Below are 20,822 nucleotides of genomic sequence, written 5' to 3' on the forward strand. Positions count from 1 at the left end.
AAAAACCTGTGTACTTTCTTTGAACCAGAAGTGGGGAAATACAAGGAGAGCAAAAACTCAAATGAGTAATATGATAGATTCTCCCATATAATATTTGACACATGTAATACTTAACATGATGCTGGTATTAAAATACTAGGAAAGTTCTTTAAGTTTATTTGGAAAGTTCTTAAGAATATCTTTGTCATTCCCTTATGTGCTTTCTAATATAGCTGATGTCAGTTATTGTCATCGTTCATAGTTAACCTTTCAAGTGAACAAAGTCAGCCCACCCTTCTGCTCTTTCTCTCAGTCCTAATCTGGCAACAGGTAGAAGAGAGATACTTGAATTCTTTATCGATGCTATGGAGTGTAGCGATGGAGATTGGTGTCATAGGTAGAATGGTGGTATCTAACCTGTATCCCCAAGGGACTGGAAATTGTCCAAGAAGGACAAGATACAGGAGGGAAAGTGAGAGCAAATGTTCAGGGCCCCAGGGACTCCATTTCAGTCATACTAATTGTGCTTTTTCACTTGCTTTATGTATTAAATTCCATGTAAATTTTTTTAATGAAGGACTCCATTGTTAAATTTGGAAATCATTAAAGGATATATGAAATTATATACCTGTAACATTAGAAATAACTCATATTTTGAGTTCAGGGTTTTCCTTTTCAACAAAACAATTCTGTAGTACAGAAGTGAACCTTCCCCTTAAAATACTGTGCTTAATTATCATTTACATGTAAAATCCCCAAATGGTAGGCCAAGTTTGGGAGATAGTATGATTTATTTAGAGTCTCAGTTCCTTTTCTGGTTAATAGGATATTCATTGTGGATGGTTATTGATACAAATCTTGCTGCTTGCTATACTGAAGCTGTGAGTTCTTATCAGTCACTGTACACAACAGTATAGTTCATGGAAACCACGAAGTAGCTCCAACCTAAATACTGAATCATGTTTTCATTTAAGCAGAATTAAAAATTAACTCCTTATCGATATCATTTTATGGTTAAACTTATGATTATATACATTAATATCAGCTGGTTGTTTTGGTATTACTCAACTTTAGTGATTGAGAAGGTTTTAGAATTTAATTAAGACAGTAGTACATAAAAATAAATTTTAAATGGTTAACTTTATTATAGCATGCTATTTGGCTAAAGATAAAATATTCACCAGAATTAAAGATTCCACATTAAATATTAAATATTTTGTAATGCTACTTTTTATTTTAGAATACTGTTTTTCTTGAAAACTTTCAATGTTCAACATTATATTAGTAACATATAATTTTGTAGTTTTCAGAAGTCTTTTTTACCCTACTCTATTATTCTACTATACAGGTTTAAGAATATATAGTGTCTGTCATCCAGTAGAAGCATTACAATTTTTATTTCTCTTACTATTAGTATCGAATACTAAAATTAGAATATTCAAGTTTAGAGATGGTTTTTTCATTAGAAAAGTTCGTGCGGTCAATGCGAGAACTAGGACTTCCAACCTCGCTCAGCCAGGACTTCCTACAAAAAATAAATAAAAATTAGCATATAAAGAACATATGGATTAGCTATAACAATGGGAGTTTACTTTTCCTACATAACTTTTGCATATAATGTGAAATTCTTAAATTGTATACATCATGGATGTATCAGAATACCAGTTTATACAGTTGACCGATGAACAACACAGGTTTGAACTGTGGGTCCACTTATAACATGGATTTTTAAATTTTTTTACTGAAGTATAGCTGATACACAATCTTATATTGGTTTCAAGTATACAACACAGTGGTTCACCAGTTATCCACATTAAATCCTCACCCTAACTAGTGCAGTTACTGTCAACACAGAAAGATGTTACAGAATCGTTGGCTATATTCTCCATGCTGTACTACCATCCCTGTGACTAACTTAGATTATGACTGAGAACTTTTGTGCTCCTTTATCCCCCTCACCCTCCTACCTACCCACCACATCCAGAAATGATAACCACCAGTCATTTCTCAGTGCCTATGATTCTACTGCTATTTTGTGAAATATAAAAACAAAACAAAATGAACAAATGAGTGAAATCACATGGTATTTGTCTTCCTCCACCTGGCTTATTTCACTCAATTTCACTTAATACCCTGTAGGTCCACCCATGTTGTTGCAAATGGCAGGATTCCTTTCTTTTATATGGCTGAATAATATTCCACTGAATATTTGTACCACTTCTTCTTTATCCATTCATCTGTTGATGGACATTTGGGTTGCTTCTATATCCTGACTATTGTAAATAATGTAGCAATAAACATAAGGGTGCATATGTATTTTCGAATCAGGGATTTCATTTTCTCAGGTAAATTCCTAGAAGTGGAGTTACTGGGTTGTATGGTGTTTCTATTTTTAGTTTTTGAGGAACCTCCGTACTGCTTTTCACAGTGGCCACATCAATTGACAGTCCCATCAACAGTGTAGGAGAGTTCCCTCTACTCCATATCTTCTGCAACACTTGGTATTTCTTGTCTTTTGGATAGTGGCCATTCTGACTGGTGTGAGGTGGTAACTCGCTATGGTTTTGATTGCATTTCCCTGATGATTAGCGATGTTGAGCATCTTTTCATGTGTTGGCCATGTGTATTTCTTCTTTCAAGAAATGTCTGTTCAGGTCCTCCACCCATTTTTTAATCAGATTTTTTTTTTTTGGTGTTGAGTTGTAGGAGTTCTTTATATATTTTATATGTTAACCCTTTATCAGATGAATCATTTATGAATATTTTCTCCCATACTGTAGGTTGCCGTTTTGTTCTGATGGTGTCCTTTGCTGTGCAGAAGCTTTTTCGTTTGATGTAGTCCCACTTGTTCATTTTTATTTTGTTTCCCTTTCCTGGGGAGACATGTCCAGGAAAAATATTGCTCATGCTTATGCTCAAGAGATTATTGTTTGTTTTCTTCTAAGGAGTTATATTTTCAAGTTGTACACTTAGGTCTTTGATCTTTGGTTAAGGAATTAGACAATAATCCAGTTTCATTCTCTTACATGCAGGCTGTCATTTTCCCAACACCAGTTGTTGAAGAGGCTGTCTTTTCCCCATTGTATATTCATGGCTCCTTTATTGTATATTAATTGACCATATAGGTGTGTGTTTATATCTGGGCTCTCTGTTCTGTTCCACTGATCTATGGGTCTGTTCTTGTGCCAGTACTGTTTTGATCACTGTAGCTTTGTAATATAGCTTGAAGTCAGGGAGTGTAATACCCCTAGCTTTGTTCTTTCTCAGAATTGCTTTGGCTATTCAGAGTCCTTTGTGGTTCCAAATGGATTTTAGGATTATTTGCTGTGGTTCATTGAAAAATGCCATTGGTATTTTGATAGGTATTGCATTGAATCTGTAAATAGCTTTGGGCAGGATGGCCATTTTGAAAAATATTAACTCTTCCCATGCAAGAGCATGGGATAGCTTTCCATTTATTTGTGTCTTAGTTCTCTCATGAGTGTCTTGTAGTTTTCAAAGTATAGGTCTTTCACCTCCTTGTTTAGGTTTATTCCTATGTATTTTATTATTTTTGATACAATTGTAAGTGGAATTGTTTTCCTGATTTTTCTTTCTGGTAGTTCTTTGTTAGTATATAGGAGTGCAATAAATTTCTGTGTATCAATTTTGTATCTAGCAGCTTTGTTGAATTCAGTTATTAGTTCTAGTAGTTTTTTGGTGGATTCTTTAGGGTTTCTATGTATAATATCATGTCATCTATAAATAGTGAGAGTTTAACTTCTTCCTTAACAATTTAGATGCCTTTTACCTCTTTGTGTTGTTTGATTGCTGTGGCTAGGATGTCCAGTACTATGTTGAATAAAAGTGGGGGGAATGGGCATTCTTGTCTTGTTTCTGATCTTAGAAGATCTTTTAGCTTTTCACTATTGAGTATGATGTTAGCTGTGGGTTTGTCATACATGGCCTTTATTATGTTGAGGTATGTACTCTTTATACTCATTTTTTTGAGAGTTTTTATCATGAATGCATGTTGAATTTTGTCAAATGCTTTTTCAGTATCTATTGAGATGATCATGTGGTTTTTATCCTTCTGTTACTGTGGTGTAAGATACTGACTGACTTATGACTATTATTACCATCTGTATCCCTGGAATGAATCCCACTCTTTCATGATGGATGATCTTTTGATGTATTTTTGAATTCTGTTTGCTAATATTTTGTTGAGTATTTTTGCATCTATGTTCATCAGGGATAGTGGTCTGTAATTTTCTTTTATGTGGTGTCTTTGCCTGGTTTTGGTATTAGAGTGATGCTGGCATCATAGAATGAGTTTGGAAGTATTTCCTCCTCTTCTGCTTTTTTGGAATACTTTAAGGAGGATGGGTATTAGCTCTTCTTAAAGTGTTTGGTAGAATACAACTGTGAAGCCATCTGATCCTGGACTATTGGTTTTTTTTATTAACAATTCAGTTTCATTACTGTTATTTGGTCTGTTCAGATTTTCTACTTCTTCCTGGGTCAGTCTTGGAAAGTTGTACTTTTCTAGGAATTTGTCCATTTCTGCTAGGTTGTCCAATTTATTTGCATATTATTTTTCATAGATTTCGCTAATCTTTTTATTTCTGGGCTGTCAGTTGTGCCTATTCTCTCTTCATTTCAGATTGTTAATTTGTGTTCTGTCTTCTTCTTGGTAAATCTGTCTAGGGATTTTGTCTATTTTGTTTATCCTAAAGAACCAGCTCTTGGTTTTTTTTCTCTACTCTTTTATTCTTCTCTACTTTATTTCTTCTCTGATATTTTATGTTCCTTCTTCTATTAACTTTGGGTTTCATTTGTTATTTTTCTAGTTTTAGTTTTGAGTTTAGACTGTTTATTTGGGATTATTGAGGTAGGTCTGTATTGCTATGTTCTTCCTTGTTAGACCCACTTTTGCAGGGTCCTGTATATTTTGAACTGTTGTTTTTTTGTTTTCTTTTGTTTCCATGTATTGCTTGATTTCTTCTTTGATTTTTCACTGACCCATTGATTATTAGAAGCATGATGTTTAGCCTTCATATGTTTGTGAGCTTCTTTGTTTTCTTCATGTAATTTATTTCTAGTTTCATAATATTGTGATCTGAAAAGATTCTTGATACAAAATCAGTCTTTTAAAATTTATTGAGGCTTTTTTTGTCCTAATATTAATCTGTTCTGGAGACTGTTCCATGTGCACTTGAGAAAAATGTGTATCCTGCTGCATTTGGGTAGAATGTTCTGTATATATCTGTTAAGTCCATCTGATTTAGTGTGTTGTTCAGTGCCTCTGTTTCCTTATTTATTGAGTTGTGGTCTATTTGTCCCTTTAGTTCTGTTAGTATTTATTTTACATATTTGAGTGCTCCTATGTGCTTCTATGTTGGGTGCATAGATATTATAATGGTATATCCTCTTGCTGGACTGATCCCTTTATCATTATGTAATGTCCTTTGTCTCTTGTTTTGAAGTCTGTTTTGTCTAAGATAAGTACTCCTGCTTTTTTCTCCCTATCATTTGCATGAAATATATTTTCCCATCACTTCACTTTTAGTCTGTGTATAGCTGGGTTGGAAATGAGTCTCTTGTAGGCAGCATATAGATGAGTCTTGTTTCTTATCCATTCTGCCATTCTATGTCTTTTGATTGGTACATTCAGTCCATTTTCATTTAAGGTAATTATTGATAGGTATTTACTTATTGCCATTTTATTTACTGTTTTCTGGTTGTTTTTGTAGTTCCTCTTTGTTCTTTCTTCCTCTTATACTGTTCTAATTATTTGATGGTTTTCCTTAGTGTTGTGATTGGATTTCTCTTTTTTATTTTTTTGTTTCTATTATAGGCTTTATGTTTGTGATTACCATAGGTTCATGGATAGTTTCCCAACTACATAACAGTTCATATTAAGCTGATGGTCATTCTATTTTGAACATAGTCTAAAAGTACTTTTTAAAAAAATGATCCTTCCTCTTCCAGACTTTATTATATATTTTGGATTTTATTCAATAAATATACTGGAAAGATTTCTGGAGACTTATGACAATTTGAGAGCATTTTCTCTAGCTTGTAAGAATACAGTATATGATACATATCACATACAAAATATATGTTAATCAACTTTGTTATCAGTAAGGCTTCCAGTCAACAGTAGGTTTTTAGTAGTTAAGTTTTTGGGGAGTCAAAATTATGCACAGATTTTCAAATGAGGAAGGTTGGTACCCCTAAGCCCCTGGTTCAAAGGTCAACCATAATTAAATACAAACAAAGGAAAGCTAATAACAAACACAGTCAACTCCTGGTAATTTCATATTGTGTTTTTTCCCCACCTTTTAGAACAATCAAGGCCATTACTACCTGGCTCTTACAGGCAAAAGGATAAAAATATTTTTAGTTAAAAAAACCTCATCATTGTTTTTTCTCATTACCCAGCACACGGTAGGTGTTATTTATATATATGTATAGAATGAAAGGGAGATAGGAATAGAATGAAAAAATGTGATATTCCATAAACATTAAAACTAGATGGACATGTTTTCTTATCTATTCAGAAGCTGTTTCTTACCACATATATTAGCAATGTGAGTGCATTAGTGGGACAAATATATTTTTATGCAGTGGTTTTTTAATTTATTAGCAATATCCCCATGTTTAATTTATGTATTTGAGCACTTACCTGAAGTACTTCTAATATAATTTAGGCTTATTATAATATTGTTGATACTTTAGGTAATACTGTTAAGGACTTTTCAGAGTTCTTCTGTTAATAATTAGCTGGGATGACAGATTAAGTGGGACTACAGATTAACAATATGAGGCTCTTCTACAAATTATGGCTGTTATTCTAGCTGTTACTATAAAAACAGTCTACAATTTTCTCCATCTCCCTAAAGTTCTTTCAGGTTGTGAAGCTAGTGCTGAATACAGCTGTGAAATATCATATGTAAGAATCTCATGTAACTTTGAATTTAAAATATTTTCTAGGCTAAAGTTGCCTGAGTAGCTGAAATTTACCTTAATCAGGCCAGAGAAGAATTCAAATGTTGCCACTGTGCTATTTAACCCTTTTTTTGGTTCTTATTTCTAACAATATTACTGGGTAAGGTGAATATTGATTTTTCTTTTTCAGAGGCTAAGCCATGAGCACAGTAACACATTTTCTTCAGCTAATTTACTTTCAAATCTTAAAAAATGGAAATTGCATGTGTTAAAGAATAAAATTAAGTTATTATGAAAAGGAGCTGATGGCTTCAATTTTACTAGTCAAATCTCTGAAACCTTCTAGAAGACAAAGGCTAGAAATAACACCAACACTTATTGAGCACTATTTGCTTAACAGTGTTAAATTCTTTACATATACTGTTTCCCTTAATCCATAAATTAATCCTATAATTTACAATCCATTATTACTCCTAAGTTATTGATGAGGAAAGAACATCACAGAAGAGTTAAGTAACTTTCCAGGGCAGTAGCAGTGGTGGTGGTGACAAGGGATCAGATTCTGGATGTATTTTGAAAGTATAATCAATAGATTACTGACAGGTTGGATATGAGTGTGAGGAAAAGAGAGGACTGAGGGATGATACTAGGGTTACTGGTTTGAAAAACCACTTGGATGGGGTGTCATTTACTGAAATGGCGAGATTGAGAAGAGCAGACTTTGGGGAAAGATCAGAAGTTCACTTCTGGAATGCTACATTTGAGATGTCTAATACATAAGCTAAATGAGATGTTGAGTAGGCAGAGGAATGCATGAGTCTGGCTGGAGGAGATAAAACTTGGAATTTGCAGATAGTACTGAAAACCATAAGGTTGCAGTGGGATATCTAAGAAAATGAATATAGAGAGAAGAGGTCCAAGGAACATGCCTTCGGTACCCCAATGTTAAGAGTTTAGGAAGCAGAGGAAGAGCCAACAAAGGAGAAGACAGCATCCAGTGAAACAGGACAACTACGGGGAGAGTGTCACAGCCTGGCAGTCAAATAGAGTCCTCCCTGCTTCCAGAGGGCTTATCAGTTCAACACTGCTGGCAGGTCAAGTAAGAAAAGGACTGAGAATTGACCAGTGCATTTAGCAGTATAGAGGTCACTGATGATCTTGTCAAGGTCAGTTTTGGTGGAATGATAGTCATATTTGAATGGGCTTAGGGGAATTATGAGAAGAATTGGAACGAGTGAATCCAGGACTAGTGGGCATAGGTGCTCCAATGACTAATCCACCTGAGCTGTTAACTCAGTGTATTTAACTAGTTGAGAGCCTGACTACCTACCTACAGCTGGCCTTCAACACAAACAAGAATTTTCTTATTGACTAGATCTATGGCCAAGAAGGACTCTATGTCACTAGTGGGGGTGGGATGGTCATGCAGTTAGGTGATTCAGCTGTTTACACAGTGTTCGTGTGTGTGTCAGAAGGGGTGTCATTCTGTACCATTGATCCACACCTGCCATCCCTGTTGCTAGGAACCATTTTGCCTGACTTGCTTACTCACCTGACAGTTCTGCTCAACTGTCATTTGGCAAGTGTGAAGACTTCACCCTGCATGTGCTGCTATTGGAGTCAGCCCTTGATAGTTCTACCATCTGTAGACCTGAGCCACACCTAACAGTTCCCCTAGCCAAAAAATAACTAGTCACAAATTTTTACACAAATTTATATCTAATTAGTAAGGATGTGTTTGGGATGGGGTGTGTGTGTATATATTATTACCCAACCTTAGTCTGAAAAAGAACCACACAAACAGTACCAGCTAATCCAATAAATACTTAAGTAGCACTGCATGAAAAGCCTATTCTAGATACTATAGTGCATATATTGATGTTTAAAATATGGTTCTTTCTCTCTGTAACTTACAATCTAATAGGAGGGTTTAGAGAATAATAAAAGTAACTAAGGCAGAATGTGATGTGCTTATCTAAAGGGAGAGAGGAATCGGTAGGTTAACATCTGGTCAAAGTACTCAGGGATACCTTTCTGATAGCAATGGCACTTCTCCAATCTCAGAATGGGGAATGCCAATTTAAGCATAACAGGAAATGAAGAAGCATAGGAAAAATACTAATAGCATTAATTAAAAATGCAAAATGTTTGAATGGTCAAAAATATGTTTTAAACCAAGTCTAAACAAACAGAAAACTGGAAAACTTACTGGCAATTTTATTAGTCTGCAAAGAGCACTTAAAAACCAATATAAAAAGTTGGAGTCATGACGTTGTGTCGGCCTAATGCCCATACTTGCAGAATGGCCGGCTCTGAATGACTTCTTGCAAGGGCTGATAGCACAGGCCTCCCTGGAAGCACCATGTAGGGGATCGATCCATCTTGAGAGCTGGTTCAGAATTAATGTAAGAATGCATGTGTGGCGCGGCAGGCAACAGCACAAACAGCCATACTTCTAGAAGGTTCTAAGCAGTGCGCAGGAGCAGGGGTAGCAAGTGTAGGAATTAACAGGCAAAGGACCCAGGATCACAAGACAGTTGGGTGGGAGGGGCCAGCGGGCAGGGAGGTTTTAGTCTTGTCCACACAGTGATGCTGAGCTAGCAACCAAGCCTGGAATCAGGCCACTGCCTCAGCTGCGCCCCTGCGCCCCGTGCCGCCTCTGGACCATGGAACCCCGCAAAGTGAACGAGCTTCAGGCCTTAGCGAAAATGTATAAGCAAGATCCGAGCATTCTGCACACGGAGGAAATGCACTTCCTGAGGGCGTGAGTGGAAAGCATGGGGTCGGGGGTGGGGGGGTAAAATAACACCTGCTACTCATAAAACTAAATCAGAAGAAAATACAAAGGAAGAAAAAACATTCTAAGAAGGTGGAGTAAAACATTAAGACAGACGAACCATCAAGTGAGGAAAGGGATATAGAAATTGACAACGAAGGTGTGATTGAACCAGACACTGATGCCCCTCAAGAAATGCGAGATGAAAACGTAGAGATAACCGAGGAGATGATGGATCAGGCAAATGATAAAAAAAGTGGCTGCCATTGATGCAGTAAATAATGGTGAACTACAGAAAGCCATTGACTTGTTCACAGATGCCATCAAGCTGAATCCTCGGTTGGCCATTCTGTATGCCAAGAGAGCCAGTGTCTTCGTCACATTACAGCTGCCAAATGCTGCCATCCGAAACTGTGACAGAGCTATTGAAATAAATCCTGGTTCAGCTCAGTCTACAAGTGGAGAGGGAAAGAACACAGACTTTTGGGCCCCTGGGAAGAAGCAGCCCACGATCTTGCTCTTGCCCGTGAACTGGATCATGATGAAGACGCTAGGGCAGTGCTGAAGGAAGCTCAACTGAGGGCTCAGAAAATTGCAGAACATTGGAGAAAGTATGAGCAAAAATGAGAAGAGCGGGAGATCAAAGAGGGAATAGACAGGGTTAAGAAGGCACGGGAAGAACATGAGAGAGCCCGGAGGGAGGAAGAAGCCAGACAACAGTCGGGAGCTCAGTACGGCTCTTTTCCAGGGGGCTTTTCTGGGGGAATGCCTGGAATGGCAGGAATGCCTGGACTCAATGAAATTCTTAGTGATCCAGAGGTTCTTGCAGCCATGCAGGATCCAGAAGCTACGGTGGCCTTCCAGGATGTGGCCCAGAACTCAGCAAATATGTCAAAATATCAGAGCAACCCAAAGGTTATGAATCTCATCAGTAAATTGTCGGCCAAATTTGGAGGTCAAGCATAATGCCCTTCTGACAAAGCCTTTGCTGAAGGAAAAGCAACTTAGATTGCCTAATGGATGTCGCAATAATACAAAACCAGCGTATCTCTGACCTTCTCATGAAGAAAGCTGGGGTGTTTTGAAGATCATCCCTACCCTTTGCCCCAAATGCAGTTGAAACATTTTACAGTGGTTTGTTATTAGGGTATTGATTCAGATAATGTTTTCCTACTAGGAATTATAAATTTTAAACACTTTTTAAACCTTAAAAATACATAAAGTAAATTAAAAGGGTGTGTTAATCCCTGCATTTTTCTTTACTAATCATTTTGGTTTCTTCATTTGAATTATTTGGGCAAGGAAGATACTTCAGTATGGAAAGTTTATTATTCCATTTGAGTGAAATAAAGGTTTGTTAATGGGAAGCAAATACAACATTTAAATAGTTCAAGTTGGATATATGGTTACTGAGGCATTTTGATATGTCTTTTCAAATGCTTAATTTTTTTAATGATTTATTTCAATACAAGTATTTGGACCACCACTATTGCTGTAGCACCTGGGTAGGGACTGGAAGTACTAGGCAGGGCAGCATCAGTCTTAACTACAGTTGCAATAATAAGTACCCTTGTGCAGATGCAGTTAAATCTCACATTGTGGGGAAGGGATGATTTTTATAATACTGCAGTAGGGTTGCATTACCTAGCCCTGTTCTTGTTTGATACATAAAATAAATGTTTCACATTATTTTCACATATGGGAAATAAGGGTAAAAACAAAACCAATATAAAAGGTGGCTATCCAGGGATTGGATTAAACATGGCGGCATGAGAGGTGAGACAGAGACCTCCTCCTAAAACCACATATAATACAAAAATATAATTTAATACAACTAATCCTGAAAGGACAACAGGAAAGAAGGCTGCACCAGACTGCAAACACCAGGAGAAAAGAGCAGTCCTCACAGAACAGGGTAATGTACCAAAGCCGTGACCTGGCATGGCCCAAGCCCTTCCCCCACCCCAGCTCACCAGCAGGAGGAAGAGAAACAGAATGCAGAGGGACTGGAGGCTTGAGACTCCTGAACACCTAGCCCTGGAGATCTGCTCTGGGAGCATGAACCTACATTGCATGGTGCTCTGGTGATTTAGTGCAGTTGGAAAGCTAAATAATACCTGGAGAGACAGAGATTACAGCTGCTTTTGGAAAACAGGGATTCATATGTGGCTGATCTGGGTGGGCAGTCTGAGAGACTTCCCAAAAGCTAGATGGCTCCTAAAGGGGTAAGGATTGCACAGAGCGTACTGCTCAAGAGAAAGGACAGGTAGACAAAATTGTCTGGGTACTTTCCACCCAGCAGGTTGGGAGCTTAAATGATCTTCAGGCACTCCATCCCCCTGGCTGGCTATGTAGCTTCAAGGCCCACCACAGTTATATGCAGCCTGCTGTGTCTTTCTCCTGGCTAGCCTGCACCTGGCTCAGGCTTGCAAACCAGCAACCCCTGCCCTGGAGTCAGGCCAGCCAGAGGGAAGCACCACCTACAGCAGCGACAAATACAAAGCATAGAGGCTTAAACCTGTGTGTTTGGTCCACTAGTTCTGGCAGTGGAGACAGGCATAACAGCTGGGAAGCAGGAAACAGCTCTTTCCTCCCTACCAAGCACCAACACTGCTCCCCTGCAAACCCTGACATGGCTTCAGGGGCTGAGCAGCTCCAGAGAGTAGAGCTTCTGGGCACTAAAGGGCACCACAAATTACGAAACATCAAAGGAACTTGGTTCAAAGCAAAATTATGAATACATCTGAGAATGATTCAAATGAAATTGACCTCATGAATCTAATTGAGATTTCAAAATAAAAATCATTAACATGCTCATGGAGGTACAGAAAAATATTCAAGAACTCAGGAATGAATTTTGGATGGAGATCCAATCGTTGAAGAACACAATGGAGGGTACTAAAAGCAGGTTAGATATGATGGAGGAGACAATAAATGAAATAGAAATTAGGGAAGAGGAATACAAAGAAGCTTAGGCACAGAGAGAAAAAAGGATATCTAAGAATGACAGAATACTGAGAGAACTGTGTGACCAATCCAAACAGAACAATATTCATATTATAGGAGCACCAGAAAAAGAAGAGAGAGAAAAAGAGGAGATAGTATCTTTGAGGAAGTAATTCCTGAAAACTTCCCCAAACTGGGGGAAGGATATAGTCTCCCAGGCAATGGAGATACACAGATCCCCAACACAAGGGATTCAAGGCTTAGGACAATACCAAGACATATAATAATTAAAATGGCAAAGATCAAGGATAAGGACAGACTATTAAAAGCAGCCAGAGAGAGAATTAAGATCATATACAAAGGAAAACCCCTCAGGCTATCATCAGACTTCTCAGCAGAAACCTTACAAGCCAGAAGAGAGTGGCATGATATATTTAATGCAATGAAGCAGAAGGCCCTTGAACCAAGAATACTTTATCTGGCAAGATTATCATTTAAATTTAAAGGAGGGATTAAACAATTTCCAGATAAGCAAAAGCTGAGAGAATTTAGCTCCCAAAAACCATCTCTACAGTGTATTTTGGAGGGACTGCTATAGATGGAAGTATTCCTAAAGTTAAATCACTGTCACCAGAGGTAATAAAACGAACTGGATAGACAAAGAGCAGAATATGATACCTAATATATAAAGAATGGAGGAGGAAGAAAAGGAGGGGAAAGAAATAGAACATTTAGATTGTGTTTGTAATACCATACAAAGTAACTTAGTCACTTAGATAGTAAGGAAGTTACCCTTGAACATTTGGTAACCACAAATCTCAAGCCTGCAATGGCAATAAGTACACACCTATCGCTAATCACCCTAAATGCAAATGGACTGAATGCACCAATCAAAAGACATAGAGTCACTGAATGGAAAAAAAAAAAAACAGGATCCAACTATATGCTGCCTATGCTGCCTAAAAGAGATTCACGTCAAACCCAAAACATACACAGACTGAAAGTGAAGGGATGGAAAAAGATATTTCATGCAACAAACAGGGAGAAAAAGGCAGGTGTTGCAGTAATTTTATCAGACAAAATAGACTTCAAAACAAAAGTCACAAGAGACAAAGCACCACAGATAATGCTTCTGTCATTGAACAACACACTAGAACAGATGGACCTAACAGGCTTCTACAGAACTCTACACTCAAAAGAAGCAGGATACACATTATTTTCAAGTGCATATGGAATATTTTTAAGAATAGATCATACACTAGGCCACCAAAAGAGCCTCAGTAAATTAAAAAAGATTGAAATTCTACCAACCAACTCCTTAGATCACAAGGGTGTAAAACTAGAAATAAACTGTACAAAGAAAACAAAAAGGCTCACAAACATATGGAGGCTTAACAACATGCTTCTAAATAACCAATGACCAAATTAAAACAGACATCAAGTAATATATGGAGACAAATAAAAACAACAGCACAATGCCCCAACTTCTGTGGTACGCAGTGAAGGCAGTTCTAAGAATGAAGTATAGCAATCTAGGCCTATTTAAAGGAGAAAGAGCAATCCCAAATGAATAGTCAAAATTCACAATTATAGAAACTGGAAAAGGAAGAACAAATAAAGCCCAAAATCAGCAGAAGGAGGGACATAATACAGATTAGAGAAAAAATAAATAAAATTAAGAAGAATAAAACAATAGAAAAAATTAATGAAACCAAGAGCTGGTTCCTTGAGAAAATAAACAAAATAGATAAACCACTAGCCAGACTTACTAAGAAATAAAAAAGAGAATCTACACATATAAACAGAATCAGAAATGAGAAAGGAAAAATCACCACAGACACCACAGAAACACAAAGAATTATTAGAGAATACTATGAAAATATATATGCTAACAAACTGGATGACCTGGAAGAAATGGACAATTTTCTAGAAAAATAAAACCTTTCAAGGATGACCCAGGAAGAAACAGAAAATCTAAACAGATCAGTTACCAGCAACTAAATTGAATTGGTAATAAAAAACTACACAAGAACAAAACCCCCAACCAGATGGATTCACCACTGAATTTTATCAGACATCTAGAGAAGACATAATACCCATTCTCCTTAAGGTTTTCCAAAAAGTAGAAGAGGAGGGAGTACTTTCAAACACATTCTATGAAGCCAACATCACTCTAATACCAAAATCAGGAAAAGATACCACAAAAAAAAAAAGAAAACTACAGACCAATATCCCTGATGAACACAGATAGAAAAATACTCAACAAAATATTAGCAAACTGAATTAAAAAATACATCAAGATGATCACACACCATGATCAAGTGGGACTCATCTCAGGGATGCAAGGATGGTACAACATTCGAAAATCCATCAACATCATCCACCACATCAAAAAAAGAAGGACAAAAACCACATGATCATCACCATATATGCTGAAAAAGCATTTGACAAAATTCAACATCCGTTCATGATAAAAACTCTCAAACAAATTGGTATAGAGGGCAAGTACCTCAACATAATAAAGGCCATATATGACAAACCCACAGCCAACATCATACTTAAGAGTGAGAAGCTGAAAGCTTCTCTCTAAGATTGGGAACAAGACAAAGATGCCCACTCTCTCCACTTTTATTCAACACTGTACTGGAGGTCCTAGCCATGGCAATCAGACAACACAAAAAAATAAAAGGCATGCAGATTGGTAAGGAAGAAGTCAAACTGTCACTGTTTGCAGACGACATGACATTGTACATAAAAATCCCTGAAGAATCCACTCCAAAACTACGAGATCTAATATCTGAATTCAGCAGAGTTGCAGGAAACAAAATTAATACACTGAAATCTGTTGCTTTCATATATGCTAATGATGAACTAGCAGAAAGAGAAATCAGCAAAACAGTTCCATTTACAATTGCATCGAAAAGAATAAAATACCTAGGAATAAACCTAACCAAGGAAATGAACAACCTATACCTGAAAACCATAAGACACTCCTAAGGGAAATTAAAGAAAATACCAATAAATAGAAATTCATCCTATGCTCTTGGGTAGGAAGAATTAATGTTGTGAAAATGGCCATCCTCCCTAAAGCAATCTACACATTCAATGCAATCCCTATCAAAATACTGACAGCATTCTTCAACAAACTGGAACAAATAGTTCTAAAATTCATATGAAACCACAAAAGACCCCGAATAGCCAAAGCAATCCTGAGAAGGAAGAATAAAGCAGGGAGGATCTCGCTTCCCAACTTCAAGCTCTACTACAAAGCCACAATAATCAAGACAATTTGATACTGGTACAAGAACAGACCCATAGACTAGTGGAACAGAATAGAGAGTCGAGATATTAACCCAAGCATATATGGTCAATTAATATATGATAAAGGAGCTATGGGTACACAATGGAGAAATGACAATCTCTTCAGCAGCTGGTGTTGGCAAAACTGGACAGCTACATGTGAGAGAATGAAACTGGATTACTGTCTAACTCCATACACAAAAGTAAACTTGAAATGGATCAAAGACCTGAATGTAAGTCATGAAACCATAAAACTCAGAAGAAAACATAGGCAAAACTCTCTTGAATATAAACATGAACAACTTCTTCATGAACATATCTCCCTGGGCAAGGGAAACAAAAGCAAAAATGAACAAGTGGGACTATATCAAACTAAAAAGCTTCTGTACAGCAAAGGACACCATCAATAGAACAAAAAGGCATCCTACAGTATGGGAGAATATATTCATAAATGACATATCTGATAAGGGTTGAATCCAAAATATACAAAGAGCTCATGCACCTCAACAAACAAAAAGCAAATAAGCCAATTAAAAAATGGGCAGAGGATCTGAACAGACAGTTCTCCAAAGAAGAAGTTCAGATGGCCAACAGGCACATGAAAAGATGCTCCACATTGCTTGTCATCAGAGAATGCAAATTAAAACCACAATGAGATATCACCTCACACCAGTTAGGATGGCCAACATCCAAAAGACAAACAACTAATGTTGGTGAGGATGTGGATAAAGGGGATCCCTCTTACACTGCTGGTGGGAATGTAAAATAGTTCTACCATTGTGGAAAGCAGTATGGAGGTTCCTCAAAAAACTCAAAATAGAAATACCATTTGACCCAGGAATTCCACTCCTAGGAATTTACCCTAAGAATGCAGGAGCCCAGTTTGAAAAAGACATATGCACCCCTATGTTTATCGCAGCACTATTTACAATAGCCAAGAAATGGAAGCAACCTAAGTGTCCATCAGTAGATGAATGGATAAAAAAGATGTGGTACATATACACAATGGAATATTATTCAGCCATAAAAAGAAAACAAATCCTACCATTTACAACAACATGGATGGAGCTAAAGGGTAGTATGCTCAGTGAAATAAGCCAGGTGGAGAAAGACAAGTATCAAACAATTTCACTCATCTGTGGAGTATAAGAACAAAGCAAAAACTGAAGGAACAAAATAGCAGCAGACTCACAGAACCCAAGAATGGACTAAAAGTTACCAAAGGGAAAGGGACTGGGGAGGATGGGTGGGAAGGAAGGGATAAGGGGGAAAAGGGGCATTATGATTAGTACACATAATGTAGGGGGTGCACAGGGAAGGCAGTATAGCACAGAGAACACAAGTAGTGATTCTATAGCACCTTACTATGCTGATGGACAGTGACTATAATGGGGTATGTGATGGGGACTTGATAATGGAGGGAATCTAGTAACCACAATGTTGTTCATGTAAGTGTATATTAATGATATCAAAAAAGAAAAAGATGGCTATCCAGTAGAAAAATGGACAAAGAGTATGAGCAAAGAGAAAGATAAATGACCAATGAATGTGTGAAAATATTCTCAGTCTTACTCATTTTAAAAATGCAAATAAATCAAGAAAGAAACACTGTATGTTACCTAGGAAATGGCAAAGATTTGAAAGTTTGATAGTTAGTAGTGGTAGTTAGGCTGTGGGAAAAAGGGCACTTTTCTTTATTGTTGATGGGAATTTAAATTATCATGTAGGGAACATTACTATTTCTCTCAGGTTTAACAATTGTGGTAGGCAAGGAAAGGAAAGGGAGAAGCTGGGCAGAGAGGCACTCCTGGCAGCTAGGGAAAAGGTCCTCAGTTCTGAAAGGGAATCTGAGTGGCACATCAGTAGCCACTATTCTTATTCTCACACGTAGGCAAAGGGAATGAATTGAAGATGCAAGACAAAGGAGTAGGAAGGTGTAGGACATGTCCCTAGGAAAGGTTAGAAGAAACAGGCTCATGAGCTAGGCAGACTCATTAGGTTTAGAAAAGAAAGAGGACACATATCATCTGTACAGAACAGAAGACAGTGGGTCAAAAAGTAGATAAATTTGGATAAGAAGAGGCATTCACATGAAATTTTCTCAGTAAAGTAAGAAGGTAATTTACTGAGAATTAAGGGAGGTGAGGTAGAGTTGAGGGATTAAAGTAAAAAGGTGTTAATAATTGCTATAGGAGTTAACAAATGTTGAATGAAATGAAAGAATTGCTGAAGAGCAATGAGGGCCCTTGAGGTTAGATTAGATGGCCAGGGCTGAAAACTTTTCTTCTAAGATCAGGAACAAGATGAAGCTGTCCACTCTGACTACTTCTATTCAACATAGTACTGGAGGACTAGCCACAGCAGTCACACACAAAAAAGAAATAAAAGGCATCCACATTGATAAGGAAGAAGTGAAATTGTCACTATTTGCAGATGATATGATAGTATATATAGCAAGCTCTAATGACTCCACCAAAAAACTGTTGGAATTAATGAATGAATTCATTAAAGTTGCAGGATACAAAATCTATTGCATTTCTATATACAAATAATGACCAGGAAGAGAAATTAAGGAAACAATCCCATTTATAATTCTTTTTGATGCAAATACTTTGGAATAAATTTTCCTAACTCCCCTTCAGACATTGATGAAAAAAACTAAAGATGACACATAAAAAATGGAAAGATATTCCATGTCCATGATGGGTAGAATCAATATTGTTAAAATGTCCACAGAACCAAAGGAATGTACAGGGTCAATGCAATCTCTATCAAAATATCAATGACATTTTTTACAGAACTAGAGCAAATAATCCCCAAATTTGTATGGAATCACAAAAGACCCCAAATAGTCAAAGCAATGTTGAGAAAGAAGAACAAAGCTGAAGGTATTATGCTTCCTGACTTCAAACTATGGTAACAGTAACAAAAGCAATATGGTACTGGAACAAAAATAAACACATAGATCAATGGAACAGAAGAGAGAGCTAAGAAAGAAACTCATGTTTATATGACAAAGGAGGCAAGAATATACAATGAGAAAAAGACAGTCTCTTCAATAAATGATGTTGGAAAAAATGGAGCTACATGCAAAAGAATGAAACTAATTTACTATTTTATGCCATATATAAACTTGAAATGGATTAAAGACCTAAATGTACAACCTGAAACCAAAAACTCTGAAAAGAAACTATAGGCAGTAAGCTCTTGAACATCAGCTTGAGAAATTTCTTTCTGGATATGTCTTCCCAGGCAAGGGCAACAGAAGCAAAAATAAACAAGAGGGACTACATCAAACTAAAAAGCTTCTGCACTGTAAAGGAAACCATCAATAAAAGAAAAAGGCAATCTACCATATGGGAGCTATGTTTGCAATAGATGTATCTGATAAAGGGCTAATAACCAAAATATATAAAACTCACACAACACCAAAAAACAAATAATCCAATTAAGAAATTGGCAGAGGACCTGAGTACACATTTTTCCATAGACATACAGATGGCCAACAGGCACATGAAAAGATGCTTAACACCACCAATAATCAGGGAATGCAAATGAAAACCACAATGAGATATAACCTCACACTAGTCAAAGTGGCTAATATCAACAAGACAAGAAATAATGTGTTTTCAAGGATGTAGAAAAAGGGAATATCATGCACTCTTGGTGGGAATGTAAATTGATGCACTCTTATGGAAAGCAATATGGATATTTGTCAAACACTAAACAATAGAAATACCATACAACGTAGTAATTCTACTTTGGGAATTTACCTGAAGAAAACAAAACCACCAATTTGAAAAGATATATGTACCTCTATGTTTATTGCATATATTATTTAGCCAAGACATGTAAACAACCTAAGTTTCCATCAGTAGATGAATGGATAAAGACATGTGGTATATACATATACAATGGAAAATACTCAGCCACAAAAAAGAATGAATTCTTACCATTTGCAACAACATGGATGGAACTAGAAGGTAGTATGCTAAATGAAATAAGTCAGAGAAATATAAATACCACAGGATTTCACTTATATGTGGAATCTGAAGAAATCAAATTAACAAAAGTCAAAACAAAACAGAAATAGACTTATGAATACAGAGAACAAACCTGCTAGAGGGGAAGGAGGTAAAGGGATGGGAAAAATAGGTGAAAACGGGGATAGAGAAGTACAAATTTCCAATTACAATAAGTCACAGGGGATGAAAGTACAGTATAGAGAATATAGTCAATAATATTGTAATAATGAATGGTGACAGATGGTCACACCTATCATGGTGAGCATTTCCTAATGTATATAATTGCCAAATCACTATGTTGTACAACTGAAACCAACATATTGTATGCCAACTACACTCCAATTTTTTTTAAAAGTTAATTTTGATGCTGGGCATTAAAACCCACAGGGCATAAATCTGCAAAGAAGTAAAAAGCTAACTTTTTCAAACAATACTGCTTCTCTCTCACTTACCAACTTTACATTTCCCTGTATGGCCCCGGAAGATGACTGGTTAGCCAGAGACGGGTAAGATTCCTCAAGGGAGGAACAACCTAAGACAGGCACAGTCGCAGGGGGGCCATCAGGTGAGAAATTGGGGATCAACAGAGGTGAGGCTTAGAACCTCACCACCCCGTTTTAAGATAAATCTTCTGCATCCTTGGATGTTTTGTTGCCCTTGTCTAGCTTGGATTAATACTTAGCCTATAGGCACACACCTGATCATCTATATTTGCTTTCTTACAGCACTAAACTATGTTTTCTACCTTTATCCTGCATCTACCTACCACTTCAGCATTTTATTAAAAAGAATAATAATAATAATAAGGGAGAAATGTGGGATTCACATATAAATCAAGTATAAAAATCAAACGAATATTCATATTT

At 36.8% G+C, this 20,822-nt stretch overlaps 1 protein-coding gene and 1 pseudogene across 3 annotated transcripts in view; one reads left to right on the forward strand and one right to left on the reverse strand.

Annotated features, from left to right (window-relative positions):
* Positions 1 to 1,100: 1,100 nt before the first annotated feature.
* ACYP2 (acylphosphatase 2) overlaps positions 1,101 to 20,822 on the reverse strand; it is a 184,465-nt gene continuing 164,743 nt past the window's right edge. For all 3 annotated transcript variants that reach the window (XR_012121288.1, XM_073213260.1, XM_073213254.1), the window contains one exon: positions 1,101 to 1,504. Coding sequence is in view for 2 of the 3 variants with exons in the window: in XM_073213254.1 (XP_073069355.1) it covers positions 1,390 to 1,504 (115 nt within the window). In the remaining variant the exon portion in view is untranslated. The remainder of the gene's footprint in view (positions 1,505 to 20,822) is intronic.
* Positions 8,664 to 15,857, forward strand: LOC108398854 (hsc70-interacting protein pseudogene; annotated as a pseudogene).

Source organism: Manis javanica, chromosome 1, assembly GCF_040802235.1.
Source record: "Manis javanica isolate MJ-LG chromosome 1, MJ_LKY, whole genome shotgun sequence".
In the NCBI taxonomy this organism is placed as follows: Eukaryota; Metazoa; Chordata; class Mammalia; order Pholidota; family Manidae; genus Manis; species Manis javanica.